This window comes from Ornithodoros turicata, chromosome 5 (genome assembly GCF_037126465.1).
Source record: "Ornithodoros turicata isolate Travis chromosome 5, ASM3712646v1, whole genome shotgun sequence".
Classification (NCBI taxonomy): domain Eukaryota; kingdom Metazoa; phylum Arthropoda; class Arachnida; order Ixodida; family Argasidae; genus Ornithodoros; species Ornithodoros turicata.
Genome location: NC_088205.1, coordinates 31,102,571 through 31,125,065, shown reverse-complemented (window position 1 = coordinate 31,125,065; position 22,495 = coordinate 31,102,571). Strand labels below are relative to the sequence as shown.

The 22,495-nt window shown below is 47.4% G+C and overlaps 1 protein-coding gene across 1 annotated transcript in view; it reads left to right on the top strand.

The window, feature by feature from the left end:
- LOC135394289 (leucine-rich repeat-containing G-protein coupled receptor 5A-like) overlaps positions 1–22,495 on the top strand; it is a 372,926-nt gene that overhangs the window by 300,322 nt on the left and 50,109 nt on the right. The window contains exons 6-12 of the mRNA XM_064624974.1: positions 15–86; positions 151–222; positions 1,198–1,266; positions 8,486–8,629; positions 8,690–8,830; positions 10,694–10,759; positions 10,882–11,025. Coding sequence (XP_064481044.1) covers positions 15–86; positions 151–222; positions 1,198–1,266; positions 8,486–8,629; positions 8,690–8,830; positions 10,694–10,759; positions 10,882–11,025 — 708 coding nt within the window. The remainder of the gene's footprint in view (positions 1–14; positions 87–150; positions 223–1,197; positions 1,267–8,485; positions 8,630–8,689; positions 8,831–10,693; positions 10,760–10,881; positions 11,026–22,495) is intronic.

Genomic DNA, 22,495 nt, shown 5'->3' with positions numbered 1-22,495 from the left:
CCTCATTTTTACAGCGGCATCGCAGAAAACAGGATCGACCATCTGCCGGCTGCTGCATTTGGGAACGCTTCGAAACTGGAAGTGCTGTGAGTGGAAATATATGCGACGTGTTTACCAGTGCTAATTTCCTTTTTGTTTCTTCCTCATCAGAATCCTGCGCAAGAACGAGATACGAAACATCGATCCTGACGCTTTTCGCGGACTCCGGTCTTTACAGGCAGTGTAAGTGAGCAGGGATCAGACATTACGTACCTGTGCACAAGAAACTTAACTTCCGAAATTTATATGGTGAAGCCGAAAGACGGAGGAACACAGGGCCAACTAGCGCTTGTCCACGTGATCCTTCGTCTTGTCAACTGCTCGGCTTCACCATGTCCATTAAGGAAAGATACCAGCTGACTCAATTCGTCGGCTTAGTACACTTTAAAAACAGAGCTTCAACGCATAGCACGCTGCGCGCCAACCACTGCCACGAATAATAGGGTTATATTTGCTTCTGATTCGAACAGACAGGGGGCGTACGCCTTTTTGTGGAAATTACCATATATCCAAATTGCCCCCAAAGAGGCGTACGCTCCCGTCTCTCTTCGAATCAGAAGCGATAACCCTATAATTTGTGGCAATGGTTGGCGCACAGCGTGCTATACATTGAAGTTCTGTTTTTAAAGTGTACAAATTGGACTTCACCAAATGACACGCTCAAGGATTCGGTTGAATTTTTAAAAATCCAATCGAATCCACGCTGAAGGACAGCCATTGCGCACAATGAAATCGCAATATCAGTTCTTATTTGAGGAGTGCGCGAGTATTATGCTTCGCTGTACCATTAACATAAACGCAAAGTGTCACAAAGAGGCTATACGGCTACAATTTCCAACAACTCAGGAGAGAAAGGATATACAACAATTCGAAATGGTGGTTGGCTATAGGTTTCTTTGAGTTTGAGTTTGAATGTAAAAAATGGGGCAGAATAAAGGGGAGGCGAGTCTCTTCTTTGAATGTGTGCACATGCAGTTGTTTTCTTTATGCCTTTCCCATGCCTAAAAAGCATTCTCTCCCAAAAGCATCTGCATGCATATGAGAGTCTATACTGGTAGGATTTCACTAAAGTTGATAAAGAAAGGGTTACATGTGTCGAAACACAAGCAGTACATATGTTCATATCGTGTATGGTAAGTAAATTCAGTTTTGTTTCAGTGACCTGAGCTACAATCGACTAATGGATCTGCCGGAGGCACTCTCCACGCTTCCCTCTCTTAAGGAATTGTAAGTAGCTGCGTTTCATCAAAAACAGATGTCTTGGGGTATCGTGTAGGGTCATGTAGAAAGTCAACGGCGCAGAAACAGCTCTTTTCCTTACCAGACGGACCACTATTGCTGCGCTGAGGAATGACCGTCGTTCCATTTTTCGTCGCTTAGTGGCAACCCTAGATTACCGCCAGTGGACAACTGACATTTCTTACACATCTATGCTTGCAAGAGTAGATCCAGTGCTCGCTCTCTGGATGCCACGATATACCTCTCGTCAGGATGCTGCACTAATTGATTGAACGCGACATAATGTCGCTTTTACTGCTCAGTGGTTTTGCGGCTTGCGACAGGTGGGTTCTCCAAGACGCTGTCACTGTGGTGACTTGGAAAATCTGGAAATCAGCTACACTCTCGCCCTGTCACGATGACGAAATAACTTGATCCATGGTCAAATAGCTACTAACGCTTTGCCTTAAAAGCGTTACCTAACCTTTCTGGACAATGTTGGAATTCTGTCCTCACTGCGAGGATCAGCATTATATTTTCATCACATTACCGCGAGCAACGGGGTGAAGGGTCACCTGTCGCGATCAATCATCATTAATACAAAGTTGTTGTTGTTTGTAGATGTTCAAACGACTTTGTTACGTGTGAATTAGCCTTCTTTTATGAGTGCACTGATACTAGCCGCGTTTACATGAAGTCGACAGAGCGGGTCGAGTTGCCTGTCGAGTCAAGTTGAACTCGACCCGACGCTGTTTACATGAACTCGCTCCTACGGGAGGCGATCGCAGCGACGCCCCGCGTCGAGTCGAGTCGTGCACACGAAGCGAGTGCTCAACTGGACCCGACCGCGTTTACGTGCACCTACATGTCGAGTCGAGCGAGCCAACCCACCCCCTGCTGTCGGGTTCACTCGACCGTACTCGACGCGGTGTCAACTCGACCCGACAGCGTTTAAATGAGCGTGTTGACTGGACAGGTCAACTCGACCCACTTCTGTCAACAACAACAACTACAAGTACATGAATGACGACGGGATGAGGTGACTCACCGCAACAATTGCGGTATAATACCTCAATGCATGTGGGTTAATATATGAGTGGGATGACGATGAAAAAGATGAGGCATACACACTCACACACATATGACACACGCAAATGAGATATCACACACGCGGGTGCGTCGTAACTGATGGAGATAGTACGAGGGGTGTTCAAGTCAAACCGGGACTTTCTGTCTCCTGAGTGTACAAATGGCTCGCGCTACTTCATTTTCATCATTTTCACACGCGACAGGCCTCCGCGTTCACCACGTGGTGGTCCAAAGTTTGTGCAAAACAGAAGACACGTGCTGGAAAAGATGGCCGACAACGAGGTGAGCGCGCACATCGAACAGCGAATTGTCATGAAGTTTCTCCTGAATGAAGACGTAAAGTCATCTGAAATTCACAGAAGACTTCAGGCTCAGTATGACCACGATACACTTAGCCGCAGCAAAGCGTTTGAGTGGTGCGAACGGTTCCGAGACGGCCGTACATCAGTGCAGCACGATCCCGGCCGGGACGGCTCAGAGCCCAGTTTCAGAGTTCCTGAGAACATCCAACTTTGAACGTTCCAACGTTGAACACTGTCATTCATGAAGACCTCCAGTTTCGAAAAGCCGGGCCTTGTCACCAAAGGAGTCTTCCTCCTACAGGACAATGCACGCCAGCATACCGCACATCTCACGACAGGCACCTTACAGGAACTTGGCTTTGAGTTGCTGCCACATCCCCCTTACAGTCCAGACCTCGCCCCCAGCCATTTCTATCTCTTCGGTCCACTGAAGGCGTTCCTTGGGGCCTACCACTTCAGCTGCGACGACGAGGTTAAGAATGCGGTCCGATCATGGTTGCTACGCGCCGGTAAGGATTTCTACGCTGCTGGCATCCAAGCCCTCGTGAAACGCTGGGAGAAGTGCATTAGTGCAGCTGGAGATTAAGTTGAAAAATAAAACAAATTTCTCGCCTCTAAGTTCATTTTACTTTTGCCAAAAATGAAAAGTCCCGGTTTGACTTGAACGGCCCTCGTAGTTCATGTGGTCGGCCACCGGAGATGTAGTGCTGTGAAAATGATACCTCCGCATTCATGGCAAAAGCTCTGAGGTCAGAGCAATTCAACCAGGCTAGTAGACGTCAAGAACAGATTGAATGAACGCAGGCATTGACGGTGCTGCACAGGCTTAGAACAAGGACCCAAGATTGCGGCAAGGCTGAGCGGCCTGTTGTTTATACGAGTCAGTTGGGACTGGAGCATTGCTCTCGCCGAACTGTATAGAGGGCAGTCGATGAGGACGTGTTGAATGATTGCCACCATGCCGCAGTCGGAACACGAGCTGGTTGAAGCATACCCTAGTCTGTGTCTGAACTGCGGGGTGAAAGCCACATTGAGGCGAAGTCGATGCAAAAAAAGGGGGGGGGACAGCGGGGCAAACGGCCTGGGAGGGAAAACGACAGAGTTGGATCTACGGCGTGTAACGAGGACCTGTCTGTAATGTTCCGGCGATATTGTTGCGCCGTCATTGGCAGTATCATCGCCGACAATAATGCCCTCCTGTCACCATCCTGCAGCCCATCCTTACCAGTTCCGGAAGACACCGATAGGCACATGGTCGTCAAACAGCTAGTTGAGGTGCGTCATCCAGGCATACAGGACATCATGCAGAATCATCGACCCTTTCTTCCCACGAAAAATCTTCCCCGTGTTATGCAGACAATGCTCCATCGGTTACGCACGGGATCCGCGTTCACGAACTCGCAACTGTTCAAGATCGGCTCCAGGGAGGACTCCAGTTGCGATCACTGCAATCATCCGGAGACTATCGCACATATCCTGACAGAATGCTGTGCATACCATGTTATGCGGGAAACTCATCTTCCCCACGCCAGGCGTGGCATACTGACAGACGTCCTCTTCCCCGAAGGTTCTTATGCAGAGCGACTTTCAAAAACTCGCGGCCTCGCGCGCTTTCTTCAAGAAACGGGCCTCGCGGAAAGACCACACTAGCGCACCTCTCATCAACAGCGTGCCTCCGTCCCATCGGTATCGGTCATCCTGCCTGTGCCTCACTTTGAAATCGTCAACTCCCCTCTCCCCCCCTTTTTTTTTTTCTATAGTCGTGACGACGCCCACTTGAGTGCGGCCAACAACGGCAAGCTTCCTCGACACCCCCCTCCTGTCACCATGGGTCAACATATTCGGTATCACCGCCTGGCATTGTCTGGCAGGTCAGCCTCTACATTTCCGCTTAGTCCACAGTGATCTGGGATCCACTGAAAAGTGATGGAGTGACCTACGTCGCGCAGACGCTGAACGTCGCTGAGGATGTCGGTGACAGTTGGAGCTAATGTACGTCGCGCACCCATGTTGCCCTGCAGGCCTGCCCTGGAGTCCTTGTATACCACCCACATTCGCAGTCTCGCGCACAGCCTACCGCAAGAACGACAAGATGCCGTAAAGCTCTGCGGACGTTGAGGAAGTGGAGTGTGCCAGGCGATACCCGTGAGACACCTGGACCGATGGAATAACGAAGGCGGCCGATGAACTTGCAGGTGTAGAGGACCCGTCGGTGTAGACGACAGTGTGCTCAGCGTATACGCTTAACATCATGTCCAATGACATCTGGCGAAGGACTGACGATGGCACTTGCTTTTTTCATCGTTGATTCCCGGAATGCCGAGGGAGATCGAGGGCAGTGAGAGAGACCACGGGGGAAACGAAGACACTGTTGGCTTTACTACAAACGAGGGAAATTTAGGCTTTGCTTCCGCAATGATTTGTAGAGGTTGCTCTGCTTGCGCACTGCTTCGCATTAAGTTTTGCTACCAATGGGTGAGGACGGTGATGAACTATAAGGCGTAAATAGTGACGTACAGTCCTCCACAGAGCTCTGGGCACGCCAAGACAGATCCTCAGGATGCGTGCAGGGAAGCACCGAAGCCACTGAACTTGTGTCTCAGAAATGCCATGAAGAACAGGACGGCAATACGCAAGTGTACCACGAACAAGAGCCTTATGAACAGCCAGGAGTGATTGCTCATCGATAGCCCACTTGGCGCCAGCAAAATGACGAATGACGGAGGTCCACCGCTGAACCTTTTTGTCAAGGTGATCAATCCGTTTATTCCAGGACAAGTTGCAGTCGAGGACGACGCCCAGACACCTGTGATGTTTCACCTGCTTGATCGGCGAGCCAGCAAGAAAAAGCTGATGGCGATGCATATGCCTGACGAGAGCTGCAGATTTGTCCCCAGATATATCCATACCGACTCCTGTCGAGTTCATGCAAACGCGGCTATTGCCTGGCAGCATTACTTTAGGAGCATGGAAGGACCCCCCGCAGCGACGCCCCGCGTCGAGTCGAGTCGTGCACACGAAGCGAGTGCTCAACTGGACCCGACCGCGTTTACGTGCACCTACATGTCGAGTCGAGCGAGCCAACCCACCCCCTGCTGTCGGGTTCACTCGACCGTACTCGACGCGGTGTCAACTCGACACGACAGCGTTTAAATGAGCGTGTTGACTCGACAGGTCAACTCGACCCACTTCTGTCAACAACAACAACTACAAGTACATGAATGACGACGGGATGAGGTGACTCACCGCAACAATTGCGGTATAATACCTCAATGCATGTGGGTTAATATATGAGTGGGATGACGATGAAAACGATGAGGCATACACACTCGCACACATATGACACACGCAAATGAGATACCACACACGCGGGTGCGTCGTAACTGATGGAGATAGTACGAGGGGTGTTCAAGTCAAACCGGGACTTTCTGTCTCCTGAGTGTACAAATGGCTCGCGCTACTTCATTTTCATCATTTTCACACGCGACAGGCCTCCGCGTTCACCACGTGGTGGTCCAAAGTTTGTGCAAAACAGAAGACACGTGCTGGAAAAGATGGCCGACAACGAGGTGAGCGCGCACATCGAACAGCGAATTGTCATGAAGTTTCTCCTGAATGAAGACGTAAAGTCATCTGAAATTCACAGAAGAATGCGTAAATAGTGACGTACAGTCTCCGTCGTCCTGAGGACTTCAATTGGTATTTCATGAGCTTCGGCTATGACCATCCACATTTCTGCAGCTCTGGGGACGCCAAGACAGATCCTCAGGATGCGTGCAGGGAAGCACCGAAGCCGCTGAACTTGTGTCTCAGAAATGCCATGAAGAACAGGACGGCAATACGCAAGTGTACCACGAACAAGAGCCTTATGAACAGCCAGGAGTGATTGCTCATCGATAGCCCACTTGGCGCCAGCAAAATGACGAATGACGGAGGTCCACCGCTGAACCTTTTTGTCAAGGTGATCAATCCGTTTATTCCAGGACAAGTTGCAGTCGAGGACGACGCCCAGACACCTGTGATGTTTCACCTGCTTGATCGGCGAGCCAGCAAGAAAAAGCTGATGGCGATGCATATGCCTGACGAGAGCTGCAGATTTGTCCCCAGATATATCCATACCGACTCCTGTCGAGTTCATGCAAACGCGGCTATTGCCTGGCAGCATTACTTTAGGAGCATGGAAGGACCCCCAAAATATTTTTGTTTTCGCAGCGGCGTCTTCTGCAACGAATAAAATGAGCTCCCGCGAAAGAGCGATGAGCGCAAGGCTCTGTTCCGCGCACCTTTAAAAAATCATCTCCACGTGCAAAGAACGCATCGGCGAACGGAGAAGACGTCGTGACGTATCACGGGCTCCTGCACGTGACCAGTGACGTCCAACGGCACAGCTCAAGCATGTATAAGCGGCGCGTGAGCCAAGAAGAAGAAGAAGAAAAAAGAAAGGCACTGAGCAGTTTCTGCGTCACGCGGGTCTCGTGTTTCTCGACTGCTTTATTGCGCAGGGACAATGCACCGCAGAGCGAAAAAATTTTGCATGGTGAAGATGAAGCAGGGTTTCGAGCGATGTTAAATATCACTTCCATGCTCCTTTAAAGCTGCTTCTGCCCAACTGAGTATGCATGACCCCCAGCAAACGATTTTTGTCCATATGTAGGGAAAGATGGGGCAAGATGAGACGCGGGGCAAGACGCGACATTTTTTTCTCGACGCTGCCTGTCTCAGAGACGCGTTGCTCCATGCGCTAGAAACTTCACTCATAGGTGGCTCTGCATGTCTGCTTTATTGCTCGTGAGAATTGTCCGGATTGGTGTATGCGTTGAAGAGAGAGAGAGAAAAAAACACAGTTACTTCTGCCACGAATGTGGAGGCCCGCCAGAGAGGCGCGATTTTCTGTAGTCCTTTTTCTTATTATCTGTGCAGCAGCGTTTCGCAGGCTTATTCTGTCAGTGTAAGTTCACATCCTATTTCTTTATTAATTCATCTAGATATGTGCAAAATATGGACACTCTTGGTTATCCGGTTTTGAACAGAAAAATTAATGCATCCGATGATATGCACGGGGTAAGACGCGACAATTTAATATAATTTAAATTTAATATAACTTAGAAACAGACAAGTCAACTTTTAGTTGGCTTTAAGCTTGTTCCTCAGAGATTTCTTTTTTTTTCGTCGTTCGTTTTTTCATATCGTCTAGCATTTTCCAGCAAATGTTCCTGTTTCCTAGGATATTTCCAACAAATCAGAGGCGCGCGCAAAAACGAGCGACCAGTGGCACATCAGACTGGCGATGCCTTGCTTGCAAAGGACGGTGGAGCAAAATAGCCGGGTTCTGTGTGGTTTTATTGCACATCATGCGGGCGATGGGCTCAGGGGGGTTGTGTAGGGGCCCACGGGCTTTACTTTGTCCGCTTGGAATGCAAATACTAATTTGTATAGCTCATTACCACGGCGTGTCTCGTCTTTCCCCACGCAATGTCTCGTCTTGCCCCGAGGGTTGGGGCAAGATGAGACAATCTGCTTTTTTTTTTTTTTGCGTTCTTGTTCTATGTTTATTTTAGACCGACTACGTCCGTTCTGCATTTACAGGTCAGAAGCTCTAGACCCCTGAGAATGTGCCTATGGCTAGATTTTTTTTAAGAAAATACGAAAAAAGTGCAATTGCAAATTTCTGTCTCATCTTACCCCACCTTCCCCTGCCTCTTTGCTTAAGTGGTGCATTTGACCGTCTTATTAGATCCAGTGACCTCGTCAAGACACACGTCCTGACACTGGTTCCGATCACTTATGGCACTTAAGTAAATCACTCTTCTTTTTATAAATTTTATTCTGTTGAACAGGATCGTATCGGACAACGAAATCCGCTTCTTGACCGGTGATGCATTCCGTTTCAACGCCGGGCTCACGCTACTTGAGTTGGCAAACAACCCACTCGAGTCCTTCCACAAGGACACCTTCGCTCACCTGCCACAGCTCAAGCGCTTGTAAGACACTTGGTCCATCGTAATGCGACGTATCGTTCGAGTATGCACTTGTTTCTTTAGAATGGTGAAGGAGGTGCCAGGACTGAAGGAGTTCCCCAACCTGAATGGCACGCACTCCTTGGAGCAGATTCGACTGAGCCGGGCCCAGCTCGGCTCCGTGCCAGCAGACCTATGTCGAACCGTGCCCAAGCTCAAGATGCTGTGAGTCGAATCATGCATGCTACTGTCGCATATTCGCCGGAACCTAGAGGGAATGTTTTGTGGGTACAAAGTAAATAAGTGAATATCTGTTCAGGGTATTTCCGCAACCGTGTCAAAAATTGTCATAGAAAGGCACGCCGCACAAAAATATATGCCAAACTGCATTTAGAAAACTTTTGCCACGTACTAGAGGTAATTTTATCGATGTTTAATTAAAAGAAATTTAATCGCGAATCGAACTCGCTCTGCAATTTGTCAGATAGTTAAAGAAACGTTCACGTGTCAGAAGTAGGAAGCGCACTGCCGATTTACCGAAACCCACCACAAACAATGGTACCTAGGTCATTGAAACAGATGAGAGAGGGAAAAAAAGCAGAAACCTTGGAGTAAGCAACTTGAGGAGCCGCCCTCTTCCACCGAAAAGTGAAGCTGTAATTGGGGGGGTAACAACTGTAAGCCCGACGCAACTCGCAACTGTTCAAGATCGGCTCCAGGCAGGATCCCAGTTGCGGTCACTGTCATCATCCGGAAACTATCGAACATATCCTGACAGAATGCCGCGCATACCATACAATGCGGGAAACTCACCTTTCCCACTCCAGGCCCGGCATAGTGACGGACGTCCTGTCCCCCGAAGGTTCTTATGCAGAACGACTTACAAAAACTCGCAACCTCGTGCGTTTCTTCAAGAAACGGGCCTCACGGAAAGACCACTCTAGTGCACCTATCGTCTACAGTGCACCTCCGTTCCATCAGTATCGTTCATCCTGCCTATGCCTCACTTTGAACTCGTTAACTCTCTTCTCCCCCTTTTTCTCTCTCTCTCTCTTTTTTTTTTCCCTCGCAGGGAAGAAAGAGATTGCTGCCACTTTCCAGCAGTACCAAAGGCTCCCTATTGAATACGCAATGTAACGCCATTTTCGTATTTTTCGGAATATGCCGATATTTAAAAAAAAACAACTTTCGGGGGATGGTTTTCGGTATTTTTTGGCTCACGCAGAAAACGAGAAGCCCTAGCTATAGTCGTGTTCAACTTAAGAAGGAAAATTAATCTATTCCGTCAGCACCCAAAATATTATTGCGCCGCAGATAGGATGGCAGGGCACAGAGACGCCACTCTCCCTCCTCCGCCAGATAATGTCATCCATCACACCCTCTCTGCTTCCGTATTGGCTGTTAAGACTGTCCGCATAACACTACGCGAACCCACCCCCACAGCGGCGCTGCAGTATCTCTCCTGGAGCGCTATAGTTGCCCCCATATCTCCAAAGGCGTATGTAGATGACGGACTAGATTTCTTTTCCTTCTTAAGTTGAACACGACTATAGTTAGATTCCCTAGTTATATTATTTCACCATTCCATGGGATTGAAGAGAAATCGAATATGTGAGGTGAAACAGAAACGCGACAAAAAACCGAGTGGCGCATCACAAAAAGCATCATAGACACTTCCCGAAACAGAGCAGCGTCTATTCATAGCCCATACTAGTAGTATTGGCCCGTATCCCGCATTTGAGAGAATCTTCTCGTCAGAGAAAATCACGTCTCACAGTGGTGGCTCTAGGAAGTGAGACCTACAACCGCTACATTGTTTTTAAAGGCGATCTGCGATTCTAAAGGAATTGAATTCCCCTTGTGATTCCTCTAGTTTATTGACATTGTGGATGATCCCGAAGGATGCTATAGAATTTTTTTTTTCTTGCCGTCGCGACAAGAAACCTTGTGACCAAAAATATTATCGGGCTGGTAACGAACCCGTAACGAAATTCACCCGAATTGTTAACAAATTTCTAAATTCAACAATTTTTATAAATTTTAAAGAAGTTTTTAGTAACTTTTTCACACAGCGAAACGTTTTTCTAGGTATCTCATGTCGAACCAACTGACGAGTGTTCCAGACCTGACCAACTGTTCTCACCTTCTGCTGTTGTGAGTACTGCTTTGCAACTGTCATTGTATTGCTAACTAGCAACTGGGTCAAGCGCAAGCTTGCCCTATACTGTCATGTCACTATAAAGCAAAGTACATTTTCACGATATTTGCTTCCATAGGGATTTGACATACAACCGAATCCATTCTTTGGAAGGAAGGCCCTTTCAAGGACTCAGCAAGCTTCGTGACCTCAACCTGGGGAACAACCTCATCCGTAGGGTGAACGTGGACTCGTTCCAAGGACTCTCTTCACTGCAAGTGCTGTACGTCCTAGAATCTCGCTTTATTTTCCTTTCCACATAGGACAGCAGTAATTTCCCCGAAAATCGACCCAGGGGGGGGGGGGGGGGTGTCGAGCTTCAGGGGTGGTGGTGGGGGGGTCGATGCTGTTTTGTACTCATTCTCAAATTTTGATAATAGCAACCAACTGCCGGCAACACTGAAGGCGGCGTAGTTGAAAGTAACAATCGAAAAATACACGAAACTATCACTAGCGGAACGTTCGGCATAAGAACCACCGGGGTAGAGGATGTCCGCTAGCGTGCCAGAGCTGGAGTGAGGGAGGTGGGCTTCGCGCGCAGTATGGTATGCTCGGCATTCTCGCAGGATGTGCCCGATTGCTTCAGGTTGTTGACAGTGGCCACAGCCGGCGTCACCCCTAGAGCCGATCTTGAATAGTTGAGAGTTGGTGAACACAGATCCAGTGCGCAGCCTATGGAGCATTGTCTGTATGCCTCTAGGGAGGTAGGCCTCTAGGGAGGATTTTCATTGGAAGGAGGGGGTGATGATTGTGCATGATGTACCGTATCCCGGGGTGGCGCAGTTCAACAAGCTGCTGAACGGCCTGTCGTTGTCGTTCGGAGTTGGTAAACAAGGACTGCAGCTCAGGTGTGCCGAGGACGCTAACTGATCCGTGCGTCTCTCTCTAGACACCTATATCACCACCAGCTGCCATATGCTGCCCCTATGACTATCTACGAACGAAAAATTAAAAAGGAAATGAGCACACTGCTCCCTTCCCGTCTGTCCAAAATGATCCACCACTTTCGACACGTGATGTCCCCCCCCCCTCCTGTATACTTCTTGCCATGCGCTTGTCCATCCTCCTGCATGTGGTACAGGTAATGCCTCCGTAGGTCGAGTATTTACTCGTATATAGCTTGTTTAGTCGTTTGTAGCTCAAGGACTGTGACCTCGTCCTGTTAGAACTATTGGAAGCAAAAAAAAAAATGGCTGTTGAGTAGGCACTTGAACAGGTTAAAGGGTTCGCGCAATACAAAACGGAGAACTTCACAGACAGACCTAGATACCTTCTCTACGCCAACCGGACAATTGTTGATCACATATGTCCGTTTGCCATTCACAAACATGATGTATTATCGTCCTCTATGAGAGTTTTCGTCATGTTTCACTAAAAGTTAAAGATCTCTGTAATTCGAACAGAAACAGAAAGGCTGCTCTAAATTGCGAAGCTCAAACAGGCCTTGAAAGTCAAACTGTAGTTAACTTTGCTGTATAATGCTCTAGATTGATTTTGCCTTAACATCAAGAAGAGGTGTCTATCAGAGCGACCGTATGTTCGCAGGCAGAATTACTGCTTAGCTGTATTTTCCCGGGTGGGGTGGCCTGATTCAAATCATGCGTGGTGTTTAATGTTACATTAAACGTAATAAACTGGGATCTCGAGCGATCTCGCTTATTTTAACAAGGTGACCCACAACATGCAAACCGCTCGACGTTTTACGGTTTTGATATGACAAAAAGAAAACTTTATCTGAACGATCTGTGAATCTCCCTCTCATGCATCCTCTTCCTGGTTTATCACGTTATTTCAGTACTTTGAGTTACAGAAAACACTCTAACACGAAAAAGAAACACTCTCAAGCCCTTTGTCTCCTAGCACAACAACAGTAGTGATGACTGGACACAGACTGCCGCCAACACACAACTTGGTCAGCCAATTAGAGTTAATTGGTACCCCCACATTAATCAGCACCCTCCAGGGAGTCATCACACTAATTGAGGAGCATCTAACTCGTGTCCAGACCAGCCGTGTGTTGGCGGAAACCTGTGTCCATGAAAAAGAAAAAAATAGATAGAAATAGAGTGGAGAGAAACAATTTATTCGAAAATCAACGATGCCGTGGCGAAGAAACCGCTCCAGAACACCCGAGTGACCAGCGACTGCCATGTTGCTTGTTGACGGCTGGTAGTTGCAGAGATCGACGACAGGTGACCACCTAGTTGCAAGGCATCACAACAGATGGCGCCATCATCATAGCTCTATGCGAGAAAGACAGAGAACAACAAGATACTAGTGGCAGGTAAAATTGCAACACTGCTCAACAAGTCTAGGCATGATAGAGCGCATGGAAAAGGTCTAACCGCTACTGCTAAACAGCACGAAGAATACAGTACACATCGGGGAAAAGGCTTAGAGGCGACCGGTTAGGCCTAACCACAGCGTAACCTCACAATGTTACGGAATTCAACGGCTAACACAAGGCGGGAACCGCAAAACGCTACGCACACAACGCTAAACATGCGACAACACGAACAAAAGGCCGCTACGGGTCGCTGCTAAACAAGTCTAAACATGCGCGTATGGGGAATATTCGTTATGGCAAACGTGCGAGAAAAGGCTTAACACGAGTGCAGTCAAACAACGCACAAACATCGTCCACGGCAAATCACTCACCTTTCCCCCGCGGCGACGGTGCGACCGATCCCGACAACAACCAGCCACAAACTGACCCGGCGCGGGGACTGCGGAGCGACCGAACGCACATCTGCACTCCAGGAGAGCCAGCGAGCAAGTGACTGGGGCGCCTCGCCGTGGCCGCTCCGCATGCGTGCGCGCACCTAGTGCCCTCTGCTCCGCCGGTCTCCAGAGGTCATCTCCTCGTGGGCGCTCCTCGTTTTAGTTTCGCTCTCTCCTCCTTCCACTGAGCGCGCGCGCTCTCCTAGCAGCAACGGCTTGCTTCTCCGTTTCGGTTTCGCTCTCATTTCTTTGCGCGTGTTTATTTGTATAAAGGCAGCGCGCACTGCGCTCGCGTCATCAATCTGACCGATACATGGAAAACGCCATGTGTGGTTTATTCTCCTGCGTTTCTCGCCGACGAGGAAAGACAAAAAACGAAGAACTTCGGAAATTTATTCGCGGCATCGTGGAGGAAGCCTTCCAAGTCCATCGCCTGGGATGGTTGCAAGCACGTCAAGAAATGTGCCAGGACAAGATGAAAACGCTCGACCGCATCTTAGCAGCAGACAGACTGACAAAAAAGAAGTCCAACTTTAGCCTGGATAATCTGTATTGGGAACGCAGTTCCGATCTAGAGGACGACGACGACGTGTAAATAAAAGCGATGCATTTCTCTACGAGTCTCAGTCTCTTCTTTTTCTTCGAGCAACGTGTACGCATGCAACATGTTTTCCCCCAAACCTTGTCGTTTCCGCCATCCTTTTCGCTGTATTTTAAGTGGCCCCTCCATGTGCGGCAAATCTACTTTCGTTGCGAACGTGCTGAGGAACCTGAACGACGTGGTGGACAAGCCTCCGTCACAAATATTTTACATACAGAAATATGCTTCGCCGAGAATGCAGGACGAATTTGGGGACTCCATAAAATTTACCAAGGAGCTACCGCGAGAGTGGGACATGTCGCGCGCTACGCTCATCGTCGTCGAAAATCACATGACCGACGCCGGTTCCTTGAAGGAGGTGACCGATCATTTCATTCGAGGTTCTCACAAGGCCAACGCGTCGATCTTCTTACTCGTTCAAAACGTCTTTTTCGACAGTAGTCATTTTAGAACTATATCCTACAACGCCAGTTACGTCGTCCTGTGGCGCACCGTGCGCAGCGTCCGCCAGATGGAACATTTCGGGCAACAGCTATTTGGCAGAAAAAGATTGGAGTATTTTCTGGACGCATATAAACAAGCGATGTCGTCACCCCATGCTTATTTACTCGTGGATCTTCACTACTACACGCACGAGGATCACAGGTTGTGTAGCAATGTCTTTTCGAGAGAACGTCAATATATCTACGCTCCGAAATGAATCTCCGCCCTCACCTCACTTTACTGAAAGTACTCTCCACTCTACCCCTTCCGCACCGTCGCGACGTCTTGAGACGTTCTTCTTCGTCCGACATGAAACACCTCTCCGAAATTCGCCTCAATGTATTGAACGGAAAGGTGGCTCTAGCTCCAGACACGTTCACACGTTTGAAGAAGCACAAATGCTTCTTGCGTCGGCTCGCCTACAAAAAGATTCACAAGAATCCGCAACGAGCATCATCTGTCTCAGCAGCGAGGGCAGGGCGTTCTTTCTTCGGTGGTTTCTCTCGTGCTTTCCGCCATGTTGAACCTCTTCGCCAATGGCCAAGAGAATTGAAGTGACCGCCTCCATCGGAAACATTCTTTCCTCGAAGGAGAGTGACGACGTCAAAGTGAAACTCATACTGCAAGCACGGTATCGCATACTCAAGCAGTCCGGATTCGACCCCCACGACAATAAAAACAAGGCGTCTGACGCTACAAATGACTTCGACTATTCGCTCCTCTCTCCAGAGGTGGACGAAGAGGAAGCAGAAAGGGTCGTCTCGGAATTAAAGAAGGTTATTTCCTGCGATTGCGGGGGTTGTGTCTCCGTGTCGGGCAAGCCCATCAGGCACTCCTTCATTTACGAAGTCGTCAATTATTTGTTGCAACGTAAGATGGGAAAGAAACCTTCCTGGTTCCCCAAAGTCTCAAAACTATTGCGCCTGATTTCTGTGCCCAAATCTCGCGAACCTCAACAGCAGCAGCAGCAGCAAGCCTCCATTGCGTGGACGACTTATGGAGGGATATGAGAAACCAGAGGGTGGTTTGGGGGGCGTGGACCACTATAGAAAAGCGTGTCACATGAGCAAAAACAAGGCTCTTGCCATTCTCAAAAAGCTGGACGCCTACACACTACACCATCCGGTGAGAAGAAAGTTTAATAGGAAACTCATCATCGGACTCAAGATCAACGACGTTTGGCAAATGGATCTCGCCGACTTTTCAAAATACAAGAGGTTCAACGGTGGCTACCGCTACATTCTCGTGGCGATCGATTCCCTCTCCCGCTTTCTGCGCACCCTCCTGCTAAATACGAAACGCCCTGCCGAAAATGAAAAGGGCCACGATAAGACTTTTTCGAGGAGGTAACACTCCTACACACATCTTTTGCGACAGAGGAGGGGAGTTCTACAACAAGACCGTCAAGGAGTACCTGTCACGAAAGAAGGTCCACATGTATTCCACCTTTTCTTCCGTAATCAAGGCATCGCAGGCGGAATGGGTCATACGCACTTGACGCGACAGAATATTCCACTATTTTAGAGTAACCGGAAAATACCACTTCGTTTCTGCGCTTCTCAAGATCGTGTGCGACTACAACAACACCAAACACCGGACTTTGGGCATCAGCCCGTCCGAAGTCACGCCCGAAAACGAATTGGAGCTGTTCAATAAGATAAATGGGAAGCCCGTCGTACCCTCCGTGAAAAAGAAGCTCAAAGTGGGGGATAAAGTGAGGGTCCTACTACACAGAAAAGATTTTCATAAGAGCTCGGGAGGGAGTTGGTCGCCTCAGATTTTCACTGTCTCTCGCCTGAGAGACACCTCCCCTTCCGTCGTGCACCTGGAAGATTATCGGGGTAAGGAAGTGTACAGATCTTTCTACCCGGAGGAGGTACTCGTTGAAACCCGAGAGGCCAATCAGCCTTGGCCAGTAATGAAAGTGCTGAGAAAGAAGAAAGTGAATGGTCAGAGCTTCTCCTTGGTTCGCTAGTTCGGTTACGACAAAGAACACGACAGTTGGGTTCCGAGCAGCGACGTGGTCAAGATTGAGAAATGACGTCAGACATCTACGCCCACCTCCTGTCGAACGGCAGCATGGATAAGCTTTCCTCGACTAAAGTCAACGCCTTCACGGTAGCTTTCGACAGTCTGCTTCGGCTCTCGAATCGCTATAAAGTCGGTCTGATGGATCTCAGCATAAGCAACGATTTTTTAAATATCGGATACGAAAGGCAAGATGCAAAAATCGAGGTTTCTTTCGAGGACACGGTCGAAGCTGGGAGAACTTTTCGTGTCACCTCGGATCTCGAGAGGGATTTGGGAAAAGCCCTTTCGGAATTTAAAGGTCAGCTACGCCGATTTCCCGATGTGTTAAAACGGTTGTGATATTCAGAACGAGCACATCCAACTGCCCCCGAAACGCACCTTCGTTTCTCAATTTTGTCTTCCTATTACGAAAATTAATTAATCAAAGAAACCAAAACAAGCCATGGGTGCAGCCATTTTTGTGACGTAGATGGGAAAAACCTGCTCCACCTACGTAGATAGAGAATCGTGCTTCTGGTTGGATGAAAGCTGAGGCTTTCTCCGACTTCCCTCTCGTCTTCTCCCGTTTGCGAGGAAATCCAGTTATGGCCGCCGGCTATGATGAGCGTTTCGTCCGAGGTAATCCCGAGAACTATTGAACGATGGAAACAACAACTGCGAACTCACCTCAACAACATCTTTGGCGTGAAATTGTGATTGTGTGCTCGAGAACTTCGCAGTTCAACCGTTCAGCTGCCATTCACGTCGATCCGTTTGCTGCTTTTACTACAAGTGCAGAAATGGGAGCGATTGAGCAACAACGTGAGACTTGGTGGTCGTTAGAGCATATACCTGCGGAGGACTGGTCTTCAAAGAAAGAAGACCGTATTTCCGCCCATGCACATCGTGCAATTGCCAGGCTTGTTACACGAGATATTGTGCAGCATCATAGCGTGACCACAATGAACGACGTAGGAATGTATCGTGACCATTCGAACTGCATTTGTTCAACCATTCGTCGGTTATACGAAAGTGGTCATTAGAGTTGCCCCGCACAAAAAGTGTTGGATGTAGTTTTGTAGTGTGTTGTTTATCTCGTAGAGCGCATCACGGCATGTAGATCGAGAGCCCTTATACGTATTTTTTGCATGTTTACTTGAGTGTGCGCATTGTTCTATACCACACAGGCCATATTTCATTCATAATAGTTTCACAAATAAACACGTAAGGTCGATCTCATGCTGCTTTTGAGTTAGGCATAGTGTCTTCAGATCAGGGTATATGTATCCTGCTTGCTGGGCCCAACAGATGTTATTAAGGCTAGTGCAACATTTCCCACTTCTTGAACCATGCTAACATTGCCAGAATAAGGAACATTACACTGTGCTGTATATTCCACACTCAGTTGTCTCGCGACGTAAACACGTTCAACCAGGCAGCACTTCCCATACCCTAATTTTTTTTTAACATGTGCTTAAAATTGCACAACTGCCACTCAAGTAACTTTGCCACCAAATTAGTCAGTGACAAAAGGTATATGTACTTTATCACAAATGTAATAACCTTGGTGGAAATGATTGATGTTGTCCTCTGCCTTGTACAGTGCACTTCGTAGCAAAATACACAGAGTCCAACTGTTTTCCTTGTCCACAAATGCCCTTTAAAAGCTGAAAGACCCTTATCAAAATGGGGAAGCCCGGGCTTGCTTGTCCAGAGAAACAAATATGAAAGTGCAGCGCTCAACGTAAATAACTGCATGCTCAGCAACTAAGGCTGGTGATGCCGAAGTCCTAATATTTCTAGGTTAAAAGGAATAAAGGAGAAAAGACCACTGCGGCGTATTAATGTTGTTTCAAAAGTATAACACCACAAAATTTGTGATAGTCAGTTGGTGTATTTAGTTATGTTGGTCACCTCCCGCACCAATTTTTAATAAGGTTCAATTGCGTTGCTACCAACCAGGACCTAAGCCTGACCTATGATCTAATAATAATAATAATAATATCTATCTATGAACTATGTGGACCTTCAACACTAGTTTGGTCTAGGTTTCACACGTGGCTTCTAGTGAAATTCGAAGCTGCTCTGTAGAGCTGACAGGAGACTTGCAGAGTAGAGAATTTTTTTTAAATATTTTCAAAGGAACATGTAAAAAACAATGTGCTGTACCAACTGTATTCAAAGAAATACAAATATACTTTGTTTTAGCTATGTGCATGTTAGCAGATTACAGGTGACCGATGACATACAATGGGCGTCAAGGGTGAGAACACAAGTATACTACCTTTTTTTCTTACAAACAAACAAACAAGTATACTACCACTGCAGGCACTGTCCTGAAATTCTACGTCACCATTTGTCAGAAAGCAATGACAACGCACAGCCTAAGGATCATATTGAGCTCCTTCCATTATTCTTTTTATTGACAGCACGTTGGCTGTCATCCAGTTCATGAAAGTGACCTTTATCGTTGAAAGAACGGTTCAACAGTAAGCGAGCTGGTGATAGTGTCCATGATGGCGAGACCTGAAGAGGAGATACAAGAAGAGACTACACACACTATGTTGAGACATTGTGTAGGTCCCTTCCTATCCCTCGTCTCAGGGTTTTTCGCTTTGGACCTTCATGATGTTTCCTTCCGGAAACTTTACATACTTTTATGTACAATTGTGAAGGTACAGCCAGGCGCTGTTAGCAAATCACACAGTACTTTTCTTGAAACAAGAATCCATAGAAAGTACACAGTCATCTTCAGCATTGCACACATCTATGGGACATGTTAATCACTTTGGAATGTCACAGACATGTCATGGAGGCCGGCACATGATTAGTGGTGTTGAACAGACAACTATTTGTCATATTTTAGGCACAAAAAGCAGTTTTGGCACCTGCATGTTGAGACAGATGTATCTCTACATACTTTGCCAAGACACAAATATATGAAGCAACAAATGTACTCTCTACTTTATTATGGTTATTAGTCAACACTGCCAAGAATGTGTCAACACAGTCTTGTACCACCTATATACACTCTTCAAAATGACCATTCACACACGACACAAGGTCAACGAGACTCCAGAATGATGTCCTCTCCCTCCCCATTGGCTGAAAACATTTTTCTACTACTTTGCATAAGGGGAAGTTAGTACAAGAAACGCACACGTTCCTTCTTTGAGCAAATCAGTATTCAGAGCGTTACCATACTGTGGTGGGCCTGCAATGCATTACGTGGTACAGCACACACTGTAAAAAATTTCACCGTAGAACATGTCCCCCGTTCTAATGAGTGTCTTCCCCAGTTTTTCAAACCGCCATTTCCCATAGTGCTTTATGGTATAACACAGTATTTCTAAATATTTACTGTAGTTTACCGGTTGTAGCAGAAAAAGATACCACTGTTTCCGATCACAGGACGGGAGCCATAAGCGCTATACGGCAACAGTACACGCTGCTGTCTAGCAGTTGTTCGTGTTTGGACATGGTATGGTGCATGCAGGGTAAATTCCATGGTTAAAATATCCAAACATGAACAACTGAATGATTACATGATGTAGAATGCTGTATAGTACTATTTATGTCCCGTGTCATGTGACCAAAAACAATATGTGCTTTTGCTCATGCACAGGCGAAATGAGCTGCATGTGAGGATAACAACATGAAACCCGAGGCGTGGAGGAAAAGGCATGACTTTACGATCTCTGTGTCAGTTGTTTCATGTTGTAATTGCGTACCAGCTCGCCTGTACCTGAGAATAGGTTTGATGCATTGTACACGCACCTTTAGACGTGCAGTGTGTGGTGTGTTGTGATATCACAACACACCACACACTGAATGTCTAATTTTTGTGATTTGTCTAATTCATGTCTATTTTTCAATTGGCAGTGGCATTACTATATAGTAATGCCACTGCCAATTGAAAAATAATGCTCCAGGTGGATTGTTTCGGTACAATCTTGAACTAAGCATACCAAGGGGTAGGGCATCTGCGTGACAGGTTTACCTGGAAGTAAGAATGTAAATGTTAGCTGAAGTCAATGAATAATTAACATTATCAATATACTGCTGCAGATCATACTGTTATGTAGTTCTCTTGTAGCGCCCCACAACGTGTTAAGTAAGTTCTCTTGTAGCGCCCCCACAACGTTTGCGATGTATTGCCAAGGCTGGCAACATAGGTCGTCTGTGGTTCAATAAAAACGTGGCCGCACATCATCTGACCATGCCTCAACTAACAAGCTGCATTCAATCCAACTCCATCGACTCAACCAGGACATAACACCAACAATAGCACACAAGATGCTCCGATATGTTCTGCAGGAATGTCTCTGTACTCACAATATTAGTACAGCAGCTACAGAAAGGCATAAAACAAGTCTTTGTATACATGATACCACTTGAATGCAACACAAGCTTCTGCTGCATTGCCAGAACACAACAGCGGACAGATTTACCTTACTTCACCTGAGAAAAAGAATGTACTGTTGCACACATGATGCTGTTTGAATGTAATCCTGAAACGTCTCGAAAAACATAATTTATGACCAAAACGCATCAACTGGAAGATTTCGATTTACCTTACTCAAAACTGAGAAAAGGTATGTGCTGTTGCATACATGAAACTGCTTGAACTGCCCTTGAGGTCTCTGGAAGGACACCTTATTTGTGACCAAAATACAACAGCTGGGCCAACATTTTAATTTATACCTTACTCAAAATACACAAGATGTACTGCCGTGCGATGATACTGCTGAAATGTACTCTGAGAGCGCTGGAGTAAGAACACAAACATCCCAGGCATGGTTGCTCTAAGCTAGCGAGCAACAGCAAGGGTATACGAACACAAGAAGTCGAGCACAAGTGATGCAATGCACTTGATTCATCAGAAAATGAAATGTCTCAGTACCAGTTGTCACTGTTCCGTCAATAAAAACAGATGAACTTTGAAGGGGCGTCTGGTTGGCACTGGTGACAGCCTTCAGCTTGAAACCCAGACGGTGATAGTTGAGACGTGGAGTGCAAGCGGTCCATGTCTAGTATAGCGGCGTCACTCGATTTCAAACTTCTAATCTACATACCTGGATGGAATTTTGCATGGTGCATCGTAATCCAGAATAACCGAGCGGCGGTCGGTTCCACAAATTCCTCCAGAGATCAGTTTCCCCTGGAAAATTTCGGCAGCGGCGACCATGTCATCTCCATGCGCCCATTGTTTACCTATGACAGCTTACGCACACCTCGCACTCTTCCCAGCATGCATTTCGCCTGTTCCCTCTCGCTCGTTGCCAAGAATGCACAATGAAAGCAATAGATCTCGACGGGTATCATTTGTGGTACTGCTACGCATCAGCCATAGAGCTTGGTTTTCCTCACTAAACGAAGTGTAGTGAGGTTAGGTTAGGTTAGGTCAGTACATATTACACGCGGGGGGGACGCTAGCCCCCCCCCCCCCCCCCGCAGTTATTCGAGGCTGTGCTGGCAGAAGACAGTGCCAATTTTGGCGCGGAGCAATTGCGTGAAGAGGAGGCCGACTGTCGTCCGATAGCGGAGTTGCTGTGCGTCTTAGCAACAAACAAGCGAAAGGCATGCTGGGAAGAGTGCGAGGTGTGCGTAAGCTGTCATAGGTAAACAATGGGCGTATGGAGATGACATGGTCGCCGCTGCCGAAACTTTCCAGGGGAAACTGATCTCTGGAGGAATTTGTGGAACCGACCGCCGCTTGATTATTCTGGATTACGATGCACCATGCAAAATTCCATCCAGGTATGTAGATTAGATGTTTGAAATCGAGTGGCGCCGCTAAACTAGACATGGACCGTTGTAACCGATTGTTGCAGTCAATAGATTTTTCTTTCGCCTTTCGGAAAGTTGTGATTTGAAA